At 49.3% G+C, this 17,642-nt stretch overlaps 1 protein-coding gene across 3 annotated transcripts in view; it reads left to right on the top strand.

The window, feature by feature from the left end:
• LOC144172989 (cytochrome P450 3A8-like) overlaps nucleotides 1-13,097 on the top strand; it is a 101,331-nt gene extending 88,234 nt beyond the window's left edge. Inside the window, exons 12-14 of one of the 3 annotated variants that reach the window (XM_077701583.1) lie at nucleotides 2,067-2,207; nucleotides 4,329-4,491; nucleotides 12,763-13,097. In XM_077701583.1, the coding sequence (XP_077557709.1) occupies nucleotides 2,067-2,207; nucleotides 4,329-4,491; nucleotides 12,763-12,840 (382 nt within the window). In that variant the 3' untranslated portion in view covers nucleotides 12,841-13,097. Of the gene's footprint in view, nucleotides 1-2,066; nucleotides 2,208-4,328; nucleotides 4,492-11,947; nucleotides 12,220-12,762 lie in introns of those variants that run through there. The other 2 variants (XM_077701584.1, XM_077701582.1) reach the window with 2 other exon arrangements.
• The last annotated feature ends 4,545 nt before the right edge of the window (nucleotides 13,098-17,642 follow it).

Genomic DNA, 17,642 nt, shown 5'->3' with positions numbered 1-17,642 from the left:
GTATACTTGCAAGATAAGTAATCTGGCGGTCTTGGTTCTGTTACTTTGTAGAAATACATTTTACCTCTTAGCCTGGAGGAAACTTCTATCAGGATTGGCCCCTTGTTTTAGTTTCGCCAAAAATTGGGTTTTTGAACACTGTTTTAAGCGCATAGGGAAAGAAAATCGATGGGTTTAACGTAACAAGTATTTCCTGAACAAGTGTGACATTGTTTCTGGAACTGAACGAAACATACCGGGCCAAAGTACAGAAGTATTCACCATACTTCCTAAATCTAGCATTTAATGGGAACATTCACTTCGGCGCATCAAAAAAGAAAAAGAAAGAAAGAAAGAAAGAAAGAAAGAAAGAAAGAAAGAAAGAAAGAAAGGAAGAAAGAAAGAAGAAAAACGCATGGGAGCGTTTTACGAAGTGTCTAACGCAGTATAGTATATTATCTGTAATCAAGCACAGCCATCTAGGTTATCGCTTCCGTCTGTTATCAAACATCCCTGCCTGGCATTATTCTGGTTACGAATAATGCATGATAACCTATGCCTCGTTGGACGTTCGTGCATACTTTTTGACCACGAAAAGTGTACAAATAAGTGCTATCAACTACAACAAAAACAAGTATCATTCACAAGTAAACACGGCGAAAAAGAGCGTGCCACAGGCGGCTGATCCGGCCGGAAGTCCAGGTATGACGTCTTTCAGCCGGTTTTCTCCCGCGCTCTTCGGTCTTTCGGCATTGCGCGGGGAGATGGGGGCGGGGTATCGGGCCACTTTTGTTTCCGCATTGCGCCGCTTCTATTGCATGTATTGCGAAAATATTTCGTACACGGGAACTATTCAATGTGTACTTCCTGCTAGTCAACTTTTCTTTTTACGGCAACGCTGTAAACTACTAGGATCCAGCAGATCGTCTCCGTTCCCAGAGCGATGTAGACAGGAATCGCTAGCGAGCGTAGCGCCATGTTGCGGAGCCCACTTAAATCCCCGGGATCGTAAAACTTCGCGCCGCAGCCCCGTGACACGAAAAAAATCACACAAAATTAATAAGGTCCTAGGGCGTTCATAAAGCATGCGGCGTGATTACCATACCCGCACTATAATAAATTCCTATCCACGATTCCTGTGTGTTTTGTAGCGTAAGCTACACTGGCCGAGGTTGAGCAGTTTCGCGTGTGCCGTGAAGGGCCGTTCTGCGCAAGCGCGAGGGGCATTGGATTGGATTGGATTCGATTAGATTGGATTGGCTTGGCTTGGCTTGGCTTGGCTTGGCTTGGCTTGGCTTGGCTTGGCTTGGCCTGGCTTGGCTTGGATTTGGATTCGATTGGATTAAAGTGGATTGTGTTGGATTGTGTGGTGTCACAATCCAACAGATTCACTGGCGGCCGCGCTGCCCAGGTGTGCGCCTCATTGCGGAGTAGCCAAGTCTGACGATGCGTCGGAGTCGCTTGATAGCCGTTTCACGTGGCTCGTGAAGAGGCGTGCTGAGCATGCGCGAGGAGCAGTAACTGGACAGGACTGGACTTTCAGTTAATAACCAGGGACAATGCTCAACCGCAAATTACAAACAAACGTGTTTTGCTTCGTGCACCCCTTGGACTACGAACCAGTCAAACCTCACGTGGAGGCTCGGCACCGCAGCTTTGCTGGCCATCCCTCTTCACAGGGTGGAAGGGCTCTGAATTTTTTTTCTAACACCGCTTCACCTTCCTTTTAATGAAATCTTTGCTAGCATTACTCTGCATTTTTATTCCTAGTACCTTATCTCAGCGTGATTATTTGCAATTACTGGCGTTACTCCAAGACATGTTCTAAGCTGCTAGGCACTGGCTTCTTCGGTTTCTTAAATGGAAGGTATTTTGCTGCTGAATATCCCATAAAGATTTTTCGTAGTCAAGAAAGCTACTTCGCAGTCAAACCCGATCCGTTTAACGCGACACAAGACAGATAACTCCTATCGTGAGTTAATGGCTATGTTCACTTGCAATAGGCGTAAATACGATGTGTTTGTTATTTTGCAAATTTGGTACTCAACGTTCGCGCCGTGATTATGTTTGTGTTTTTTCACACCCAGATCTGTAACCCGGCAAGCCAAAGAGGACTTCGAGTTCCATGGCATCAAGTTCAAGGCAGGCACCTGCTTCATGGTGCCAACGTATCAACTTCATAGGGATCCACGATTTTGGCCTAGCCCTGAAATATTTGACCCCGACCGGTAAGTATTAGTAACTGTGTTCTTTTTATTCTCCCGGCGTAAAAGGTGACTTCGCCAACCCTCGCACTAATGAGAAGAGCGCGGAATTTAGGCAAAAGGCTATTTTGTGCCTAGCCCTCTTGTCGCGCCGCCTGTATATAAGATCATCAAGGAAATGTCAAGAAGTGCTCTGACGGCGTTTTTATAGTGCCTATAAGCGCCTATTTTGGCGTTTGCGCTAAAATGCCTATAAGAGTCCATGAATGTCTATTTTCAAGATAGGCACAAATAGAAACGATTATCTACCGCAAATTTCGCTTTTCTTTGCAGTATGAGATCTTTATACATTGCGAAGCTGTTGATCATATCGCTTGTGTATGGTGTCCGCAGTTCCAACTACCAACAAAATGCCGAGCGCACGTTCGTCGACCTGAGGATACCAACTTAGGAAACTTGGCCAATAGTGGCTAAAAACAAAACTCCGGCCTTTGCCGTACCGTGGCAACATTTGCTCGGAACGATAAGGACACGCCATTGCATACATACCTAGTTCGTTCTTCCTCGTATCGCCTTGCGCATGCGCTGTCTACCCTAAAAGAGCCGTAACTTGAATGAAGAAGCTGCCGTAGGGGATCACAGACTCCATTAGGCCCGGCCGCGGAAAGCTCGCACGGCTGGAGAACAAACCGCGCCTCGAAAGGCTTGGCGTGCATAGCATCCTCTAGAGACGATAAGCCATGCCTGCAGAGTGCTGTAGGGAAACGTCGAATATAACGGCGAGCTTACTCGGGACTTCCTCGACGCATGGTCGTTGAACTGCCATGCCGGCGACGTCAACCACGACACCACCCCGATGCTAACACTCAACTTTGTGTTCATCAATGAACACGTACAACTGCTTCGTCATTTAACTCTCCGTCGTGCAAGTCTTCCCTGAATTTTTTATGTTACCCGCCAGCTAGGTTTGACTGTTGGGAACTGTAATAGGTTCACCGTAGTCCTCCAGTGCAACTATTGCACGGATAGGAACAGCTAGCATCAGTGGGATGGGACGCAATTTCGAATCCAGAATTCTGGAGATGGTGGTAGTTGACATTGTTTCCACAATCATCACCGACTATGAAAATGAGTGTACATTCAGGAAATGAGTGTTCTATCGTGGTAATTTGAAATACAAACAACGGGGCACGTGGCTTTCAGTACATGCCGCTTATCCTAGTACATGCCGCTTATGCGCAGTGCGAACAAGTTACGAGAATTTGTGACCAACCTTGATATGGAAACACCGTCGTATTTCTATCATCTGTTGGGTGCTCAGCACGCAAAAAACATAAAGGAATATATATAGCTTTGTGCGCCGTTTTCGATCATAGCAACCACCAAGTAAGATAACGCTTGCGTGAGCGGGCGCCGAACGCGCTGGAAAGGCAAACCAAAATGCTCACACGCCGAACGATGGTGATCTTCCATATCAACGTTGGACACAAACTCTCGTACCTTGTTTGCACTGCGCATACGAGGCCCTTCGCCGTGATGCCCGCCATGTACGGAAAGCCACGCGCTCAGTTGTTTGTATTAAATTGATCATGATAGTACATTCCTGATGAGTGTAGGAATGTGTAGGAATGTACAATGAGTGTAGGAATGTACCGGTGCCGTCAAAAGTAATTGGAGCACCGGAGATGTGACCGAGCCGCATAGCAACAGAGTGTAGCTGTACCGGCTGTAAACAAAAGCACTAGAACACGCATGCACGCCTGACGACGGTGATAGCCAATCTATACTTCTCAACCCACTTATTTAAACGCGTCTTCGAGGGTTATTCGAGTGGTCCTTTTCTCCAAAAGATGGCGCGGTTTCAAATTGGTGCCGAACAGCGAAACTTAGAAATTTTGCAACTAATATCGCCAATCAGGGGTGTGTTAAAGACTACTCCGCATGGTGATCGTGTACTTGACGGAAACGCTTTCCTCACGGGGTTTAGGGAGGCTTTTATTTCGGTAGTATATGTTGTGTTTTCCGAAATCTATAAATGCATTGCTATAAGGAGTGTAGTTTTCCCTTTTGGGTGCATTTAAAGCTAGTACTAACGTAGAAAACGTCGTGCGGTATAAATGTGAGGGTCACTGTTATTCACTGCAGGTTTTCTCCAGAACATGGAACGTCACTGAAGAAGCTAGCCTATGCAGTGTTTGGTATTGGGCCTCGAAACTGTGTCGGCATGAGGTTCACGATCCTGGAGCTGAAGTACACAATTGCCAGATTGGTCCAGAAGTACCACCTCGAGTTAGGAGCCTCTCAGATGGTGAGTGAAAGCAAAAATGTCCGAGGTAGTTCAAGTATAAGTAGGTCGTAGCAACCGTTCTATTTAGGCATAAAATAACACAAAGGTACTGTAAAACCACTCCTCTAGTATTGAGTCGAATATAACTGCCCAATTCTGTCATCGTCGAGGGAAAGTGTCTAAGCAGTCTACATTTGAAGTAAAAGAATACAACAAACAAATGTCTGTTACGTTTTACAAATTTATGGTAAAATGCAAAAACACCCTTTCCTAAAGGTCGTATTTTTACATGCGTTTTGACTGTGTGTAATAAAATAGAGAGAAAAAAAAAACATCCCCCTCGCGAGGGGCACGATCAAATGCAGAGCATTTCTGCGGGGGGGTGGGGGGGGCGCCTGCAAGTCGTATGGATTACGTATTGGTTGTTGTTGTTGTAATTGTTGTCTTCCAGCGTAGACGTTGTCGATGAAGTCGATGGTGAAACGTGCCGTGAACCCCCTGCCGCGGCTATGACGCAACGTGGAGCGGCTATGACGCAACGTGGCGCGGCTATGACGCAACACAATCCACTTTAATCCAATCCAATCCAAATCCAAGCCAATCCAAGCCAATCCAATCGAATCCAAGCCAATGCCCCTCGCGAGAGAGTGTTATAGCGCCGAAATCGCCACCACGCGAACGCGTGATGCTGACGTCACGATCACGCCACAGATGTTAGCGACCGCAGCGCGCGCGAACGACGTGTGGTTTAAGCGCGAACCGACCGCGGCGAGAGAGCGCGATGCGAGCGCCCCACCTGTTCTTGCGCGCGAACCTAACGCGGCGAGTTTATATAGTGTAGGGGGAGCGATGCGGACGCGGACTACGGACGCCAACGCGGGTGACATCGTGAGTTACTGAAATGCTCTGCATTTAAAAATAACAACAAAACTAAAAGATAGTATTGTGAAACTAACAGACAAGCTGTAAGACGTTTTATTCCCTAACTTGTAGCGTCATCGTGAATCATTGTCAATACGAGGCCCGAAGCCAAAAAGGTGAAACAGCATCTATGAGCCTTGAAACTGCGGCCACCTTTGTAAATTAAAAAACATGTCCTACCGACAAGCACTCAGTGGATTAAGAGTAACTTGAGCATGCTGACAGCACAAGGAGAAGTTAGGGCGAGAGCAATGCTCGCCCGCGATAAACGTTCGCTTGCTCGGCGATACGAGTGCGGGTATGCAACCTCCCCACGGCGAAAGGGTCAGTAGTGCGTCAGTTGTTGCTTGAGCGGCGGGCTAACTGCCACGCCCGAGAAAACTCTTTGTACTTTGCCAAGCAATAAACACCGTTTACTACATTTGGCGGTGAGTGTACGTGCAGTTCGGCGCCAGTACGTTCGGATGTGGCTCCCTCTCTCTCTCTCTCTCTTGTTGTTTTCACGCTGGCACTCTGACACCCGATGCCGTGGGCCTGCGGCGTCCCGAGGTGGTCTTGCCCCCATATGATCTTTAGTACGAGGAATAAAGAGTTCTTCTCCGAATATAGAATTTTAAAGTCATCTCTGCGGCCCTGCAGATCGTTAAAGCGTAGTATTTTTAGGCAAGTGCCCCAACAGCCTGGATGAAAATGCGCAATTGGCCGAGGTAACACTTTAAATCGTTTATTCGTTATAACAGCCCACATGGGGGTATTTTGTCGGACAGACATGCGATAAGCCAAAAAAAAGTAAAATAGAAAACTTTTGACGAGAGTGATCTGAAAAAATAAAATACATGTGTCTTACACAACTTCCTCCAAAATCTAAGAAACCACGAAAACAGTCGGCAAACCGGCCAAAATACGTATGACAAATGTGGAAAATGCGAACCGTGTACCAGGCTACACTTCTACAAAACTGCAGATTTGGCTGAAGTAACACCTTTAATCGTTATACGCATGAGTGTACATGCATATAATTAGTTTGACGAAATCTTGAAGAACAAAAGAACAAGAAAAATAGAAAAATAAGTTTTCACAAGAATTGGCCCACTCCGACCATCAGCAGCGACACAAGCCAACGGCGAAGTCTGCCAGCGTCACCGCCGCTGCTGGGCCTACCTTCAGGCCTAGCTCCAGCGGCCACTCTCCAGCCATGACGCAGCAAGAACACCTGCTCGCGCCCTCCGCCACGCCACCGGATCACGTGCAACACATGCCACCCGCCGCCTCCACGGAGATGCAAAGGGGCTCCGACTCCCATAGTGAATCTACGCCTGCCGACGCCGGCGTAAATCTTGCGCCGCCAAGCAACAACCCGCCGCCCGCCACCTCAACCGAAGAAGACGCCGCTCAACAAATGGACTATGACCACCTCAGCGGCCGAACGTGCCCCCGCCCGAACCCCTGGATGGAGGTCATCTACGCACGCCGAAAGAAGCCGTCAACATCTACGCCTACGTCACCCCCTGCCACCGAGACGCCTCCAAAAGCGGTGCGTACCATATCACCACTGCGCTTCCCGCCGACCCACTACCTCACTGTCGTCCGCCCACATGACGGCCTTCGTGTCAGCGACTGGTCGACGAGCGACCTAGCGCGAGGTCTCGCCGCCGCAGGTATCAAGCGCAACCCAACACCAACCTCATCGTGGCTGGTACTTCCGACCCCCACCTGGCCGACCGACTCTCCAGAATAACCGAACTAACTCACCGCCAGACCACCTACGCTGTAACCGCCTACATGAAGCACCCGCCAGGCACTGCACGTGGCGTAATTCACGGAGTTTCTGAGGGTCTCACTCAGGAGGAACTTATAGAACTCACGGCTACGAACCGCCCGTACCTTATCTATGCCCGCATTATGGGCAAAACCAGGTCCGCTCTCCTCACCTTCGCCGGAACCCGCATTCCTTACTATACTAACTTTGACTGCGAAATGATCCGCTGCCAACCATACCGCCGAGCGCTCCAAACCTGCTCATGTTGCGGTGATATCGGGCACCGCCAAGATGTCTGCCCGCATCCCGACAAGTCACGGTGCCACAGCTGCGGCACTCCCGATCCAACACCGCAACACACCTGCACTCCTCGCTGAAAGCTGTGTGACGGACCCCACCCAACGGCCCACCGCGACTGCCCCAAGCGCTACCGGTCCACTTCTCCACCATCTAAGCAGCACCCCCTTCACTTGACTAAGACCTCCAGCCGACCGTGCACCGATGCCCACGAATTTCCGCCGCTCCCTCCACCACAGGCATTGCTCAACCAACACCCTACCGGGCCTCCCCTACCACAGGTGAGCTGGTCAGCTAATTTACTCGCTCCTGTAGGGTGCGGAGGAGGTGCCACCTGGCACCTCCTCCGCACCCTCCTGGACAGCCCCTCTACTCAACGTCAATCAATGCACCGCATCCACCAACTTATCCGCAACCATTCGCAACCCCCTTGCGAGCTTCTCCGCACCATCATGCAGCATCTCTTTGGTGATCCAGTCACTCATCCCCCTGCCCCGAACCTTCAATACACCGGACGCCCCAACGCCGACATGGACCTCCCCTTCACCATGACTGAACTCCACGCCATTCTTGCCCGCCTCGCCCGCAGCACCACCCCGGGCAGAGACCACATCACCTATAGAACTATCCGCAACCACCCGGGTGACACCCTTGAAGACCTCCTCACTTAGTACAACATCAACTGGGAAGCTGGCACGTACCCCTCACAGTGGCGCCACTCGGACATTACCCTTATCCCCAAGCCCAACAAACCTGTCTACGCCACCACCCTCCGAACCATCGCCCTCACCTCCTGACTCGGCAAGATCTATAAACACCTATTTCACCAGCGCCTCTCCACCTACCTCGAAGACCGTAACCTGTTCCCCTTACCATGTTCGGTCTCCGCCAACATCTTTCCACCCAAGACGTCCTTATACAAATAAAAGAACAGCTCCTCGACCTCCTCAGCCGTGACACACCCAAAACACTCCTCACCCTGGATACCAAAGGGGCCTTCGACAACGTTACGCACCAAACCATCCTCGATAACCTCAATCACACCGGTTGCGGCCACCGCGCCTACCAATTCGTCTCCGCGTTCCTGCGGGACCGCACTGCCACCCTCCGGCTCGGCCCACTCCAATCCCCCACCTTCCACACCCCTGCCAAAGGCACACCGCAAGGCTCCGTTATTTCCCCCTTACTCTTTAACATCGCCCTCTTCCACCTCCCCAGTCTCCTGAATGCCATCCCCGGTATCTACCATGCGCTTTATGCCGATGACCTCACTATATAGACTACCAGTGGCTCCAGCGGCGCGCACCAAGACGCCGTCCAGCAAGCCATCGACACCACTGTCGCCTACCTCCACCCCAGAGGCCTAACAGTCGAACCAAGCTAGTCTGCCCTGCTCGTTCTCCGAGCCCGCACTCGCGGCCGCCCCCAACAACTTACCCCGGACCCACAAGTGAGAATCCACGGCTCTCCCATTCCCCAAGTCACCTACCTTCCGGTCCTCGGAGCTCCTTTTCACTACGACGGCTCCGGCGCAATTCTTCCGCCACAGCTCCACAAAACAATCACCCAACTTACGCACCTCATTCGGTGCATCCGTGGCTCCACCTACGGCCTCAAAGAATCCGACACCTGCAAACTCGTGCAAGCCCTCCTCATCAGTCGCCTTACATACAGCTGCCCTTTCGTCCACCTCAAGACAAAGGAAGCTCCACGTCCACGTCCCTTTACGTCTCTCACATCCACGTCCCTCTTGTCCCCAAGCATATGCACCCCATCTACAACCAAGGCCGCCGCAACGCCCGCGTCCGATTCCTCGACAAACGCTACGGCTCGGATCCCGACACACGCTATACCGACACAGCGCAGTCCTCAACCCGCCACAGCACTACCATCGCAGTCCTTAACAACGAGGACCGCCTCCCCACCGCGGCCTCCTACCGCCGCATCCCCACGCTCACCGCCGAGTCCCTCGCCATCGCCCACGATGCCCTGACCCACTGCCACCAACCCTATCTGACCATAATAACCGACTCGCAGCAAGCGTGCCGCCTCTACCAAGCCAGCGTCGCCCCGCCAGCAGCCATTTACCTCCTTCAATGCCTCCCTGAAGACATTGACCTCTCCATTGTCTGGACCCCCGGCCCATCTGGCCTGGCACGGAATGAGGCGGCCCACGCCGCAGCCCCCGCACTCATTACCCGGGCACTTCCCTCGCCTAGCCTCGACCAAATAACTCCCCCACCCCAGACCCAACAGCCCTGACACCTCTCGACCCCACGTACAACTCCATCCTCTCCCACCACACAAACTGCCAACGGCGATACCCGCCCCCCCCCCTTCCCTCACCGCCCAACAGGCCTACATCCTCCGCCGACTACAGACGGAAACATACTTTAACCACATCATTCTATCCCACATTTCCCCTTCTCTGTTTCCACCCGACTGCCCCCATTGTCACATCCCTCTCAACACCTACCACCTCGTCTTCTCCTGCCCCCAACACCCACATCCCCACCCCTTTCCTTCCTTTGAGCAGTTGGAGTCCGAGCTGACCAGCTCCGCACCGGAGCGCCAGGTCGCCCTATTGCGCGCGCACTGGAGGCAGCCCGGACAAGAGACCTCCTGGACTTAGAAGGCTAACCACGCCCTTATACCCCTTCCCTTTAGGCTCAATGAACGTTTTGCCATCCATTTCACAAGAATGATCTCACAGAATCAAAAATATGCATATCATACATCTCCCACAAAAAACGAAGAATAAGAAAAGCCCACCCAAGAAAACGTTCAAAGTACGAATAGAAAATTAGGGAAATGGCGGGCGTGTAGTGCCCTACAGTTCCACAAAAATTCAGATTTTGGTGGAAGTAACAGCTTTATTTGTTATACTAGTGTAAATGAAAGGAATTGGCTGGACAAAAGTTTGAACAGCCAAGAAGTAAGAAAAGTTTCACAAAAATCAGCTGACATAAAAGCAATACGCGCCGCTTGCACTAGTGATGCAAGGTTGCATAAACAGCAGAGCTGTCGGCCCCCTTCCCTTCCTCGAAGATCCGGCTGTTGCACCTCTCACTTATTTCCGAACGTGCCGCTGAAAGTTCTGCATGACTGGCGGGCCCGGAGAATTCGTCCACAGGCTTTTACATCTCTTCCCAAAGGGGACCGCATTTGCACGCTAGAACCTGCGGCCGAGTGCGAAGCCAACGCCCGCGCTGCGAACCCAAAGGAAATGCTATGGACCCGGAATGCGATGATATCTCAATAGGATAGACGCCGGTTTCATAACGCGAGAGACCCAGGTTCGATTCTGACCATGCAAGGCGTTTTTGTTTCTTTCGGAATGGCTGAGCATGTCATTGTTCTCCGCCGCTTCTAATCGTGTACCTCTCAGCCCTCTAGGGCGGCACAGTGGTTATTAAAAAGAAAAAAAAGTGGCCCAATGGTTAGTCGGCCGGTTTCAAGGAGTAATATTCCTGTGTTCCATTACCAGGACCTCCCTAACTGCACTTTTTTGAGTCTTCGACGTTTTTTGCGGCGACGGGCGCAAGAAGTTTGGCCTATACAGCTCTGCTGTTAATACGCATGTTGTCTATCACATCCCAAAAAGGAAGAATAAACGAAAAAGTCAGCGAAACGACGTTAAAAATACTGAATAAAATAGCGTAAACGGATAAACACTGCCGTATGACTTGTATGTTCAGAAAAACTAAGCAAAATTAGCCAAGTAAAGACACTTCATCGCTATAATGGTATACATTTACGTCATTCGGCGAAAATGGACACAAAAGTCCAAAACAATAAAATAATTCAGTGTCCTTCGCCCCTCCTAGCCATATTTGGCTTTAAAGAACTCACACTCGACATAAGCGGCATTAGTAGACAATTATCTACCACGGCTGCTCTGCGTCGTTGCAGAATATAATGAAGTGAAACATGCGCGGACAGCTCTTTATTATCCAGCATCGAAGGGCACTTCGAAAATGGCCATGCACACAGTGAAGTAATTTTGGAAGAAGCTATGTAATGAGGCTCCCAAGTATGCTTCGTCGAAGGAGCAAATGCTGGCAAGATTCTTGTTCTACTGCCGAACCAGACCTCGCACGGTTGCGGAAAGGATTCTGGCGGTACCTTTTTCAAAAGACGACTCCATACACGCTTCCACCTACTGAGGCCCTGTGTTCAATCTACCGTAGCGAAGAATCGAGACCTGAAGAGTAGGGAAGATACCGTGACAGGACGGGCACTTCGTGTGTTCAGACGCAGAGACAGCGTTCTGATGAGAAGTTTGGGGAACAAAATCGCCACATAGATGCCAGAGAGTAATCTTTACGCTCAATGACCTCTTATTTACTAGTTCATGCAAGCTAGCTGAACGACAGTAGTGTGCGTGGACCACCTTCAACAGCTAACGACATATCGCAAGGGTGCCAGTGCTTCAAATGAACCTAATATTGACTACTTTCCATGTGAATAGCCGGAACGATGCCCTCGTCTATTGCGCAGAGTACAACCGACATCGGGGGGATATCCCAAGAGAGACAGAAGGAGACAGAGACAGAAGAAGACAAAAGGAGGATAAGTGTAGTGAAGCGCATTCACCTCACCAGCACTGGCCACCGTGATCTGCAGGAACCGACACCAGCGCCACTTCCCTATGGTGGAAGCGTCAGTGCATACCTTGCTGGTCGAGTAGCGGGCCCAGTGCCTTGCTCGTAAACCTTCTTTTTATTTAACCCAGTAACCAACTCACTTTAATACATGTACCACAAAGAAATTCCCTCGCTATGTCTCGCCGCCGGGTGCAATCTGCCAACCATAACTTTGGTTGAAAAGCAGATTTTGGCTGGAAAGCAGATATTGCTTTGGGATTGGAAGCCTCAAGCGATAGGCCCTCAAAGCTGGATCATTCACCACAGAGTGCAGTTCACTCCTTATTTAGTGTTGACCATTCACTTTGTAGATCAAAATGAACGGCGAAAAACATTTGGGGAGTATGTTCGGCTCTATCGCAAGACTACTACGTAATCCCTATAACAGAGCTGCTGTACAGATTCTTTCATCGTAAGATGAAATAAGACGTTTTCCCGAGTCAAACAAAATTCTCCAATGTTTTGTAGTACATGCAGCTGCGTGGTAGCTCTGGGGTGAAGTAACTATTCTTTGTTGTTAGGCAAGCCAATGGAGTCTTAAGTTCATTGCAGGGAGCTTCTTGTACCTCTGAGAAGTGAAAACGCTTTTGCCTTGATAAGACCTGAAAAATAGAAAAAAAGTGACGAACTGGCATAGTGCATAATGTATGCTGTGCTTCCCATTTTCAGGGAACTATGGAGATGGATACATATGCATTCGCCTCCTACCCAGGAAGGGGACCCTGGATCATCCTTCGTCGACACTGAAGAAAGACAACTGGTAGAATAGTACGCCTTTTTACCGTGAAGTAGTTGAAAGACAAAAAAGTAGAAATTTCAGTTATTCATACTCAACTTTGTGCCACCAGCCAATAGGAGTTTCTATTTTCGGGTGCTCTCATGAACAATGTACCGCACGGTTTTGTTTTCAGGCTCCCTATTGGAAGTACGATTCGTAAGGCAGTGGCATATTCTTTACGCTATGTTGAAACTGAGAACAGAGGAATAAACAGAAAAAAACCTTTTGGTGATTGTCTTTCTTTTCGACTTCGACACGTCGAATTACGATTCCTAGGCTCTTGGTTTCATTGGGCACATTGCTGTACGCTCTCAAGTTCACAATAAATGCATACTGTACAATGCTGCGGGGTAAAGCTGGTAGAGATGCATGCCCCTTGCTTCTCTGTACCATGCACCATATTTCACTATTTTAATTGGCGAGGAAGCATAACGAAAAATTATAGCAGGACAAATGTTTTAGAGGCCCCCTATTTGCACGCTCGTTTGTGCTGAACTACACGTCCGACTTTCACCGCTAGCGAACGAATAGTTCCTTTATAAAGTCATGGCAACGTACATGGCTTTTACGACCTGATGTCATGACATGCGCGACGTCCAATGACGACAACTTGATGGACGCCACGTACTCCCTCATAACAGCTCCGATGCCACACACAGCAACGTCGAGGCCTCTAAGGTGCTCCTTCGCACGTGGCGCAACCAACGGCACATCGTATCATACTTTGCTTCGGCATCCTCCATGGCGTAAGAATATGCCTCAAGTGCTCGAGCAGGACTTATCAGCACTCCATTGCCGATAACGGCGACATCTCTGATCCGACTGAACCACTGGTAGCTGTCACGTTTGCCGCTGATAGCTGACGCACCATCTTATCTCCACGCCAGTGGAATACGATCCTTTTTGACCAACAGCCAAAGCTGCCAGGGACTCGTGTTTTCGTTTCATGAAAGCGCCTCCAACATGAGTAGACGCACGTCGACCTCCGCTGCGACCACAGTTCCCAGACATTGTCGATAAGGTCGGATTTTGTATCAACCACGCGCATGCCTATTCAGCGTCGCCGACCCGCAGAAAGCCTGCGCAATAGTTTCAGCTAAGTAATTGCAAAGGTACAACGCTTTCAAAAATGTCATGATCAGCTCCCCAGGAAAAAGAAACGCATTGATATTTAAGTTCATCCGGTAACACCTTTCTACCTTCGATGTGCTGTCGGCCAATAAAGTATACGGACCGCGGCGCCGCCAGCCGCAGCACACATACACAAACACATAATCACGCTCGCACACACACATGGACACACGCACGCGCATGCGCGCACACACACACCAACACACACACACGCACACGAACACGCATCTACACACGCCCACGCACACGAGCAGACACCAAGCACCCACGCACTCACGCACATACGCACGCACACACGCATGCACACACGCACGAACACACACACGCACACGCACATACACGCACGCATGCACACGCACGCACACACACACGGACATGCCCGCAAGCACACACGCATGCACACACACACATACACGCACGCACGCAAACGCAGTGATTTCGTGCATAAACAAAATAAAGAAGGTAGGAGCGAAGCGAAAAGTTAGAGTCCTTTTCTCAGCATCGATCAAAATAAAGGGTTTCAAAATAGTTAATCAGGATGTCAAATTGCACGAACATATCTAATGTGACACAAAGCACAAAACAAAATTCGTTGATTGCTGTGTTGGCGTTGTTTACCGCATACCCTTGAACTGCAATAGAAGCTGTATCGGACAGAGCTCACGTGCCTAAACACGAGACTCAGAGATCACCGCTACGCAGGTGAGAACACCAGTGGACCTGGAATGTTGGCCGCAGACTCCAAATTGTGTGTATAGAAGGCTTTATTCGAGCAGACCGAGGTTTCGTTCAGATAACCCATGCAGCAGAAGATAATTATCGAGTCCTATTGCATGGGATTACGCGAATTCGGAGAGTGCGTGAGCACGCCGTCACTGTTTTTAGGTTCTTGCAAAATTGCCTTTTTGAAAGACGCACGTCGGCGTCTGTAAATGCGCGTGCGCAGAATATTCTAATGATTAGTCCGCTGGGCATTCCGCTTGAATAGTTTGGAGTCAAAATTGCTGTATTTCGTCGTTGCTTTTTTCGTCTTAACTGTTCCCCCCTCCCCTCCTGGCCTTTTTTGTTGGAATGTTTGCTTCTTCTCTTTTGTCTACAGCCGTAGGGTATACCAAAGAATAAACAGTTTCTTGTTTGCACTTTGCCGTTTGCGTTGTGTGCTTCTTCGTCTCCGTCTGTGTATCGTAAGCCTAAGCAGCACAATAATCTAATCCATGTTTCAATCTCATCTTAACGAAATTACCTCATGATGCTGCAAATTCCTGTCAATTAATACCTTTAAAAGAAAGCGCATAACAGCGGCAGTTGCCGAATTGAAAATTTTTACTTCATTACCGATGATTACTTCTCGAGACAGATATAGTTTGGCGGCGGTTAGAGGATGGGCGATTGCATCTTCGTTTTAAAAAGATAGATAGACTGTGAGGATAGCACAAATTAATTCGAACTTTTCCCCTACAGTAATCCCCATAGCCCAGTTGTAGCTTTGGTGTGTCAAACCACTGATTTCTTTTTTCCCCTGTCTTTAGAATGTTACGTACTGCTTTGGCAGGTGCTTTTTTAGTAATATAAAGATGAAATTATACTTAACTCTCATTCAATTTATTTTAAGGAGCTAAATATAAAGGCCATATTCAAGTGTTTTTTTGCATCTATCTCATAGCAGTAGTGAAAGTCTCCATGCTCGGGTACAAGTTAGGAACTTCAATAGCCCATGTAGTGTATCACTCTACTAAAACGATAGATCCGGATGTAAACCTGCACGCTTTGTGAAAGGACACGGCGATTATGCGTGCAATCGTGTTTTGGTCATGTAGTGCTCAGGTGAGAACATGCTCGAGAGGCCCATTTCACGAAAACGAGCTTATACAACCAGAGTTTAGAGCCTGGGTAAAGGCATGCTAATGCCCCTACCCAGCATCTGTGCCTGGCCTTACACAGGCTCTTGGCTAGCCTCTTGGCCAACAGCAGACTTCGCTCCAACGTCTTGGGCTGCCCCACCAGCGCCTGGAGAACCTGCTACACCCAGCAGGCCCCGACGGCACCCGCCGTGACGTCTTCCGCCTCCTGCTGGCCTACTTGGAGGCTACAGGACTTGCCCAGCGCCTATAGACAATAGTCTGCTGGACACGCCATTGCTGCTGCTTCACGGAGATTCACGTCGAAGCTCCTCGCTCTTGTTGCTCGCCTACCTATCCCTTTATCACTCCCTTTCTCCTCTCTAATCTTTATATACCCCTGCCCCTCCCCCTCCCCCCCCCCCCCCCCGAACTGGGTTGTATGCAGGTGAGCCCCCAGCTGGGCTCAATACTTTCATTTTCTCTTGAACCACTTAGTAGTAGTAGGTCATGTCATTTGCTGAGGATTGAGCTTCATAGAACTCTTGGCAAACACCTTTGCAACGTTGCACATTAGGAGTAGGCCAGGGTGCACAGGTTTCCTTGATTGCCTACGTTGCACACCAGACTCACATATTATGTCGGGTTTCTAAACGTTTTGTGGTAGAACGTGCATATGCTAGAACTAATCTTGCTGTGGGAGGCAGCCTCCCGGGTGGCAGTATAGCGTAAGCCGTCCTTTCAAAGTTTACTCCGGTGCCAATTCGTAGTTTTGCAGGAGACGCGCCAACTAGCAAGGATGACTGTATCTTGTGTTCCGCTGTGCGGCGACGAACGAATAGCCCATAATGCCGGCGCCAGCACCGACATCTTGGGTGATTTGAACCGGCACGTCCGACATACATACGTACGTACGTACGTGCGTACGTACCAGCCCGTATGGGACGCACGGCCCATACCCGTTTTTATGAAGATAGGTACCATCGCCAGCGACGATACGTGCTCCACCCGGTGCGGCGGAGACCGGAGTGCATCGAGGTCCCCATAGATCAAGGACCGCTCCCCGCACTGTTTTTCGCAGCGGACTTGTAGCAGGCGTATTTCTGTTATAGTTTTATAGTTGATACTGACGGTTTTGTGAAAAATTGGGTATGAGTCGACAAGCAGGGTCAAGTAAGCGGCAGTGTCGCTTATGCAGGTTAGCTACTGTTGGGTGAACAAACACAAGAAGCGACTGCAGTTCAGGGTCGGTCGGCCAAGCATGGGCCGTACGCACTAGCTTTTTATTCTAAACAGTTCTTTCGTAACTTTCATTGTTAACGCCACCATTATTGTCGCTGCAAAAATATATACTATATTCGAGTGCAAATAGCCAGCTGCGGAAGCTTATAATTGTTGTTTTATGCCAACAAGCGAGCTATATACGTCGTAAGATCTGTACGTGAAAATATCTGGTGAGTCCCATAAATATTGTAATTTGCTTAAATACCTGGAATCTAGCTCGTGTTGTGCAGCAGTGCAACATGGGCTTCGCACGAAAAATTTGTGTGAACCTAATAATCTACTTTACTCCCAAATTCCATCACATTTTTGACTGATCATGACATGCTAACTGATATTTTTGGATTTTTTAACGGCATTTGTTAAGGTCTCACACGGACTACTGCTTCACAAGGTAAACCCACTAAACCTTGACGTGAGTTCGTTGAAGTGGATTGAATGTTTCATTGTCGCTAATCGGTGTTGCCCTCCATTCAGCCACATTATTCAGGTGCACTACCTTGATTACAGTTAGGGTAAAC

This window comes from Haemaphysalis longicornis, unplaced genomic scaffold (genome assembly GCF_048455015.1).
Source record: "Haemaphysalis longicornis isolate Haplotype H1 unplaced genomic scaffold, Haemaphysalis longicornis Haplotype H1 scaffold_28, whole genome shotgun sequence".
Taxonomy (NCBI): Eukaryota; Metazoa; Arthropoda; class Arachnida; order Ixodida; family Ixodidae; genus Haemaphysalis; species Haemaphysalis longicornis.
This window is presented reverse-complemented; position numbering and strand designations above follow the sequence as displayed.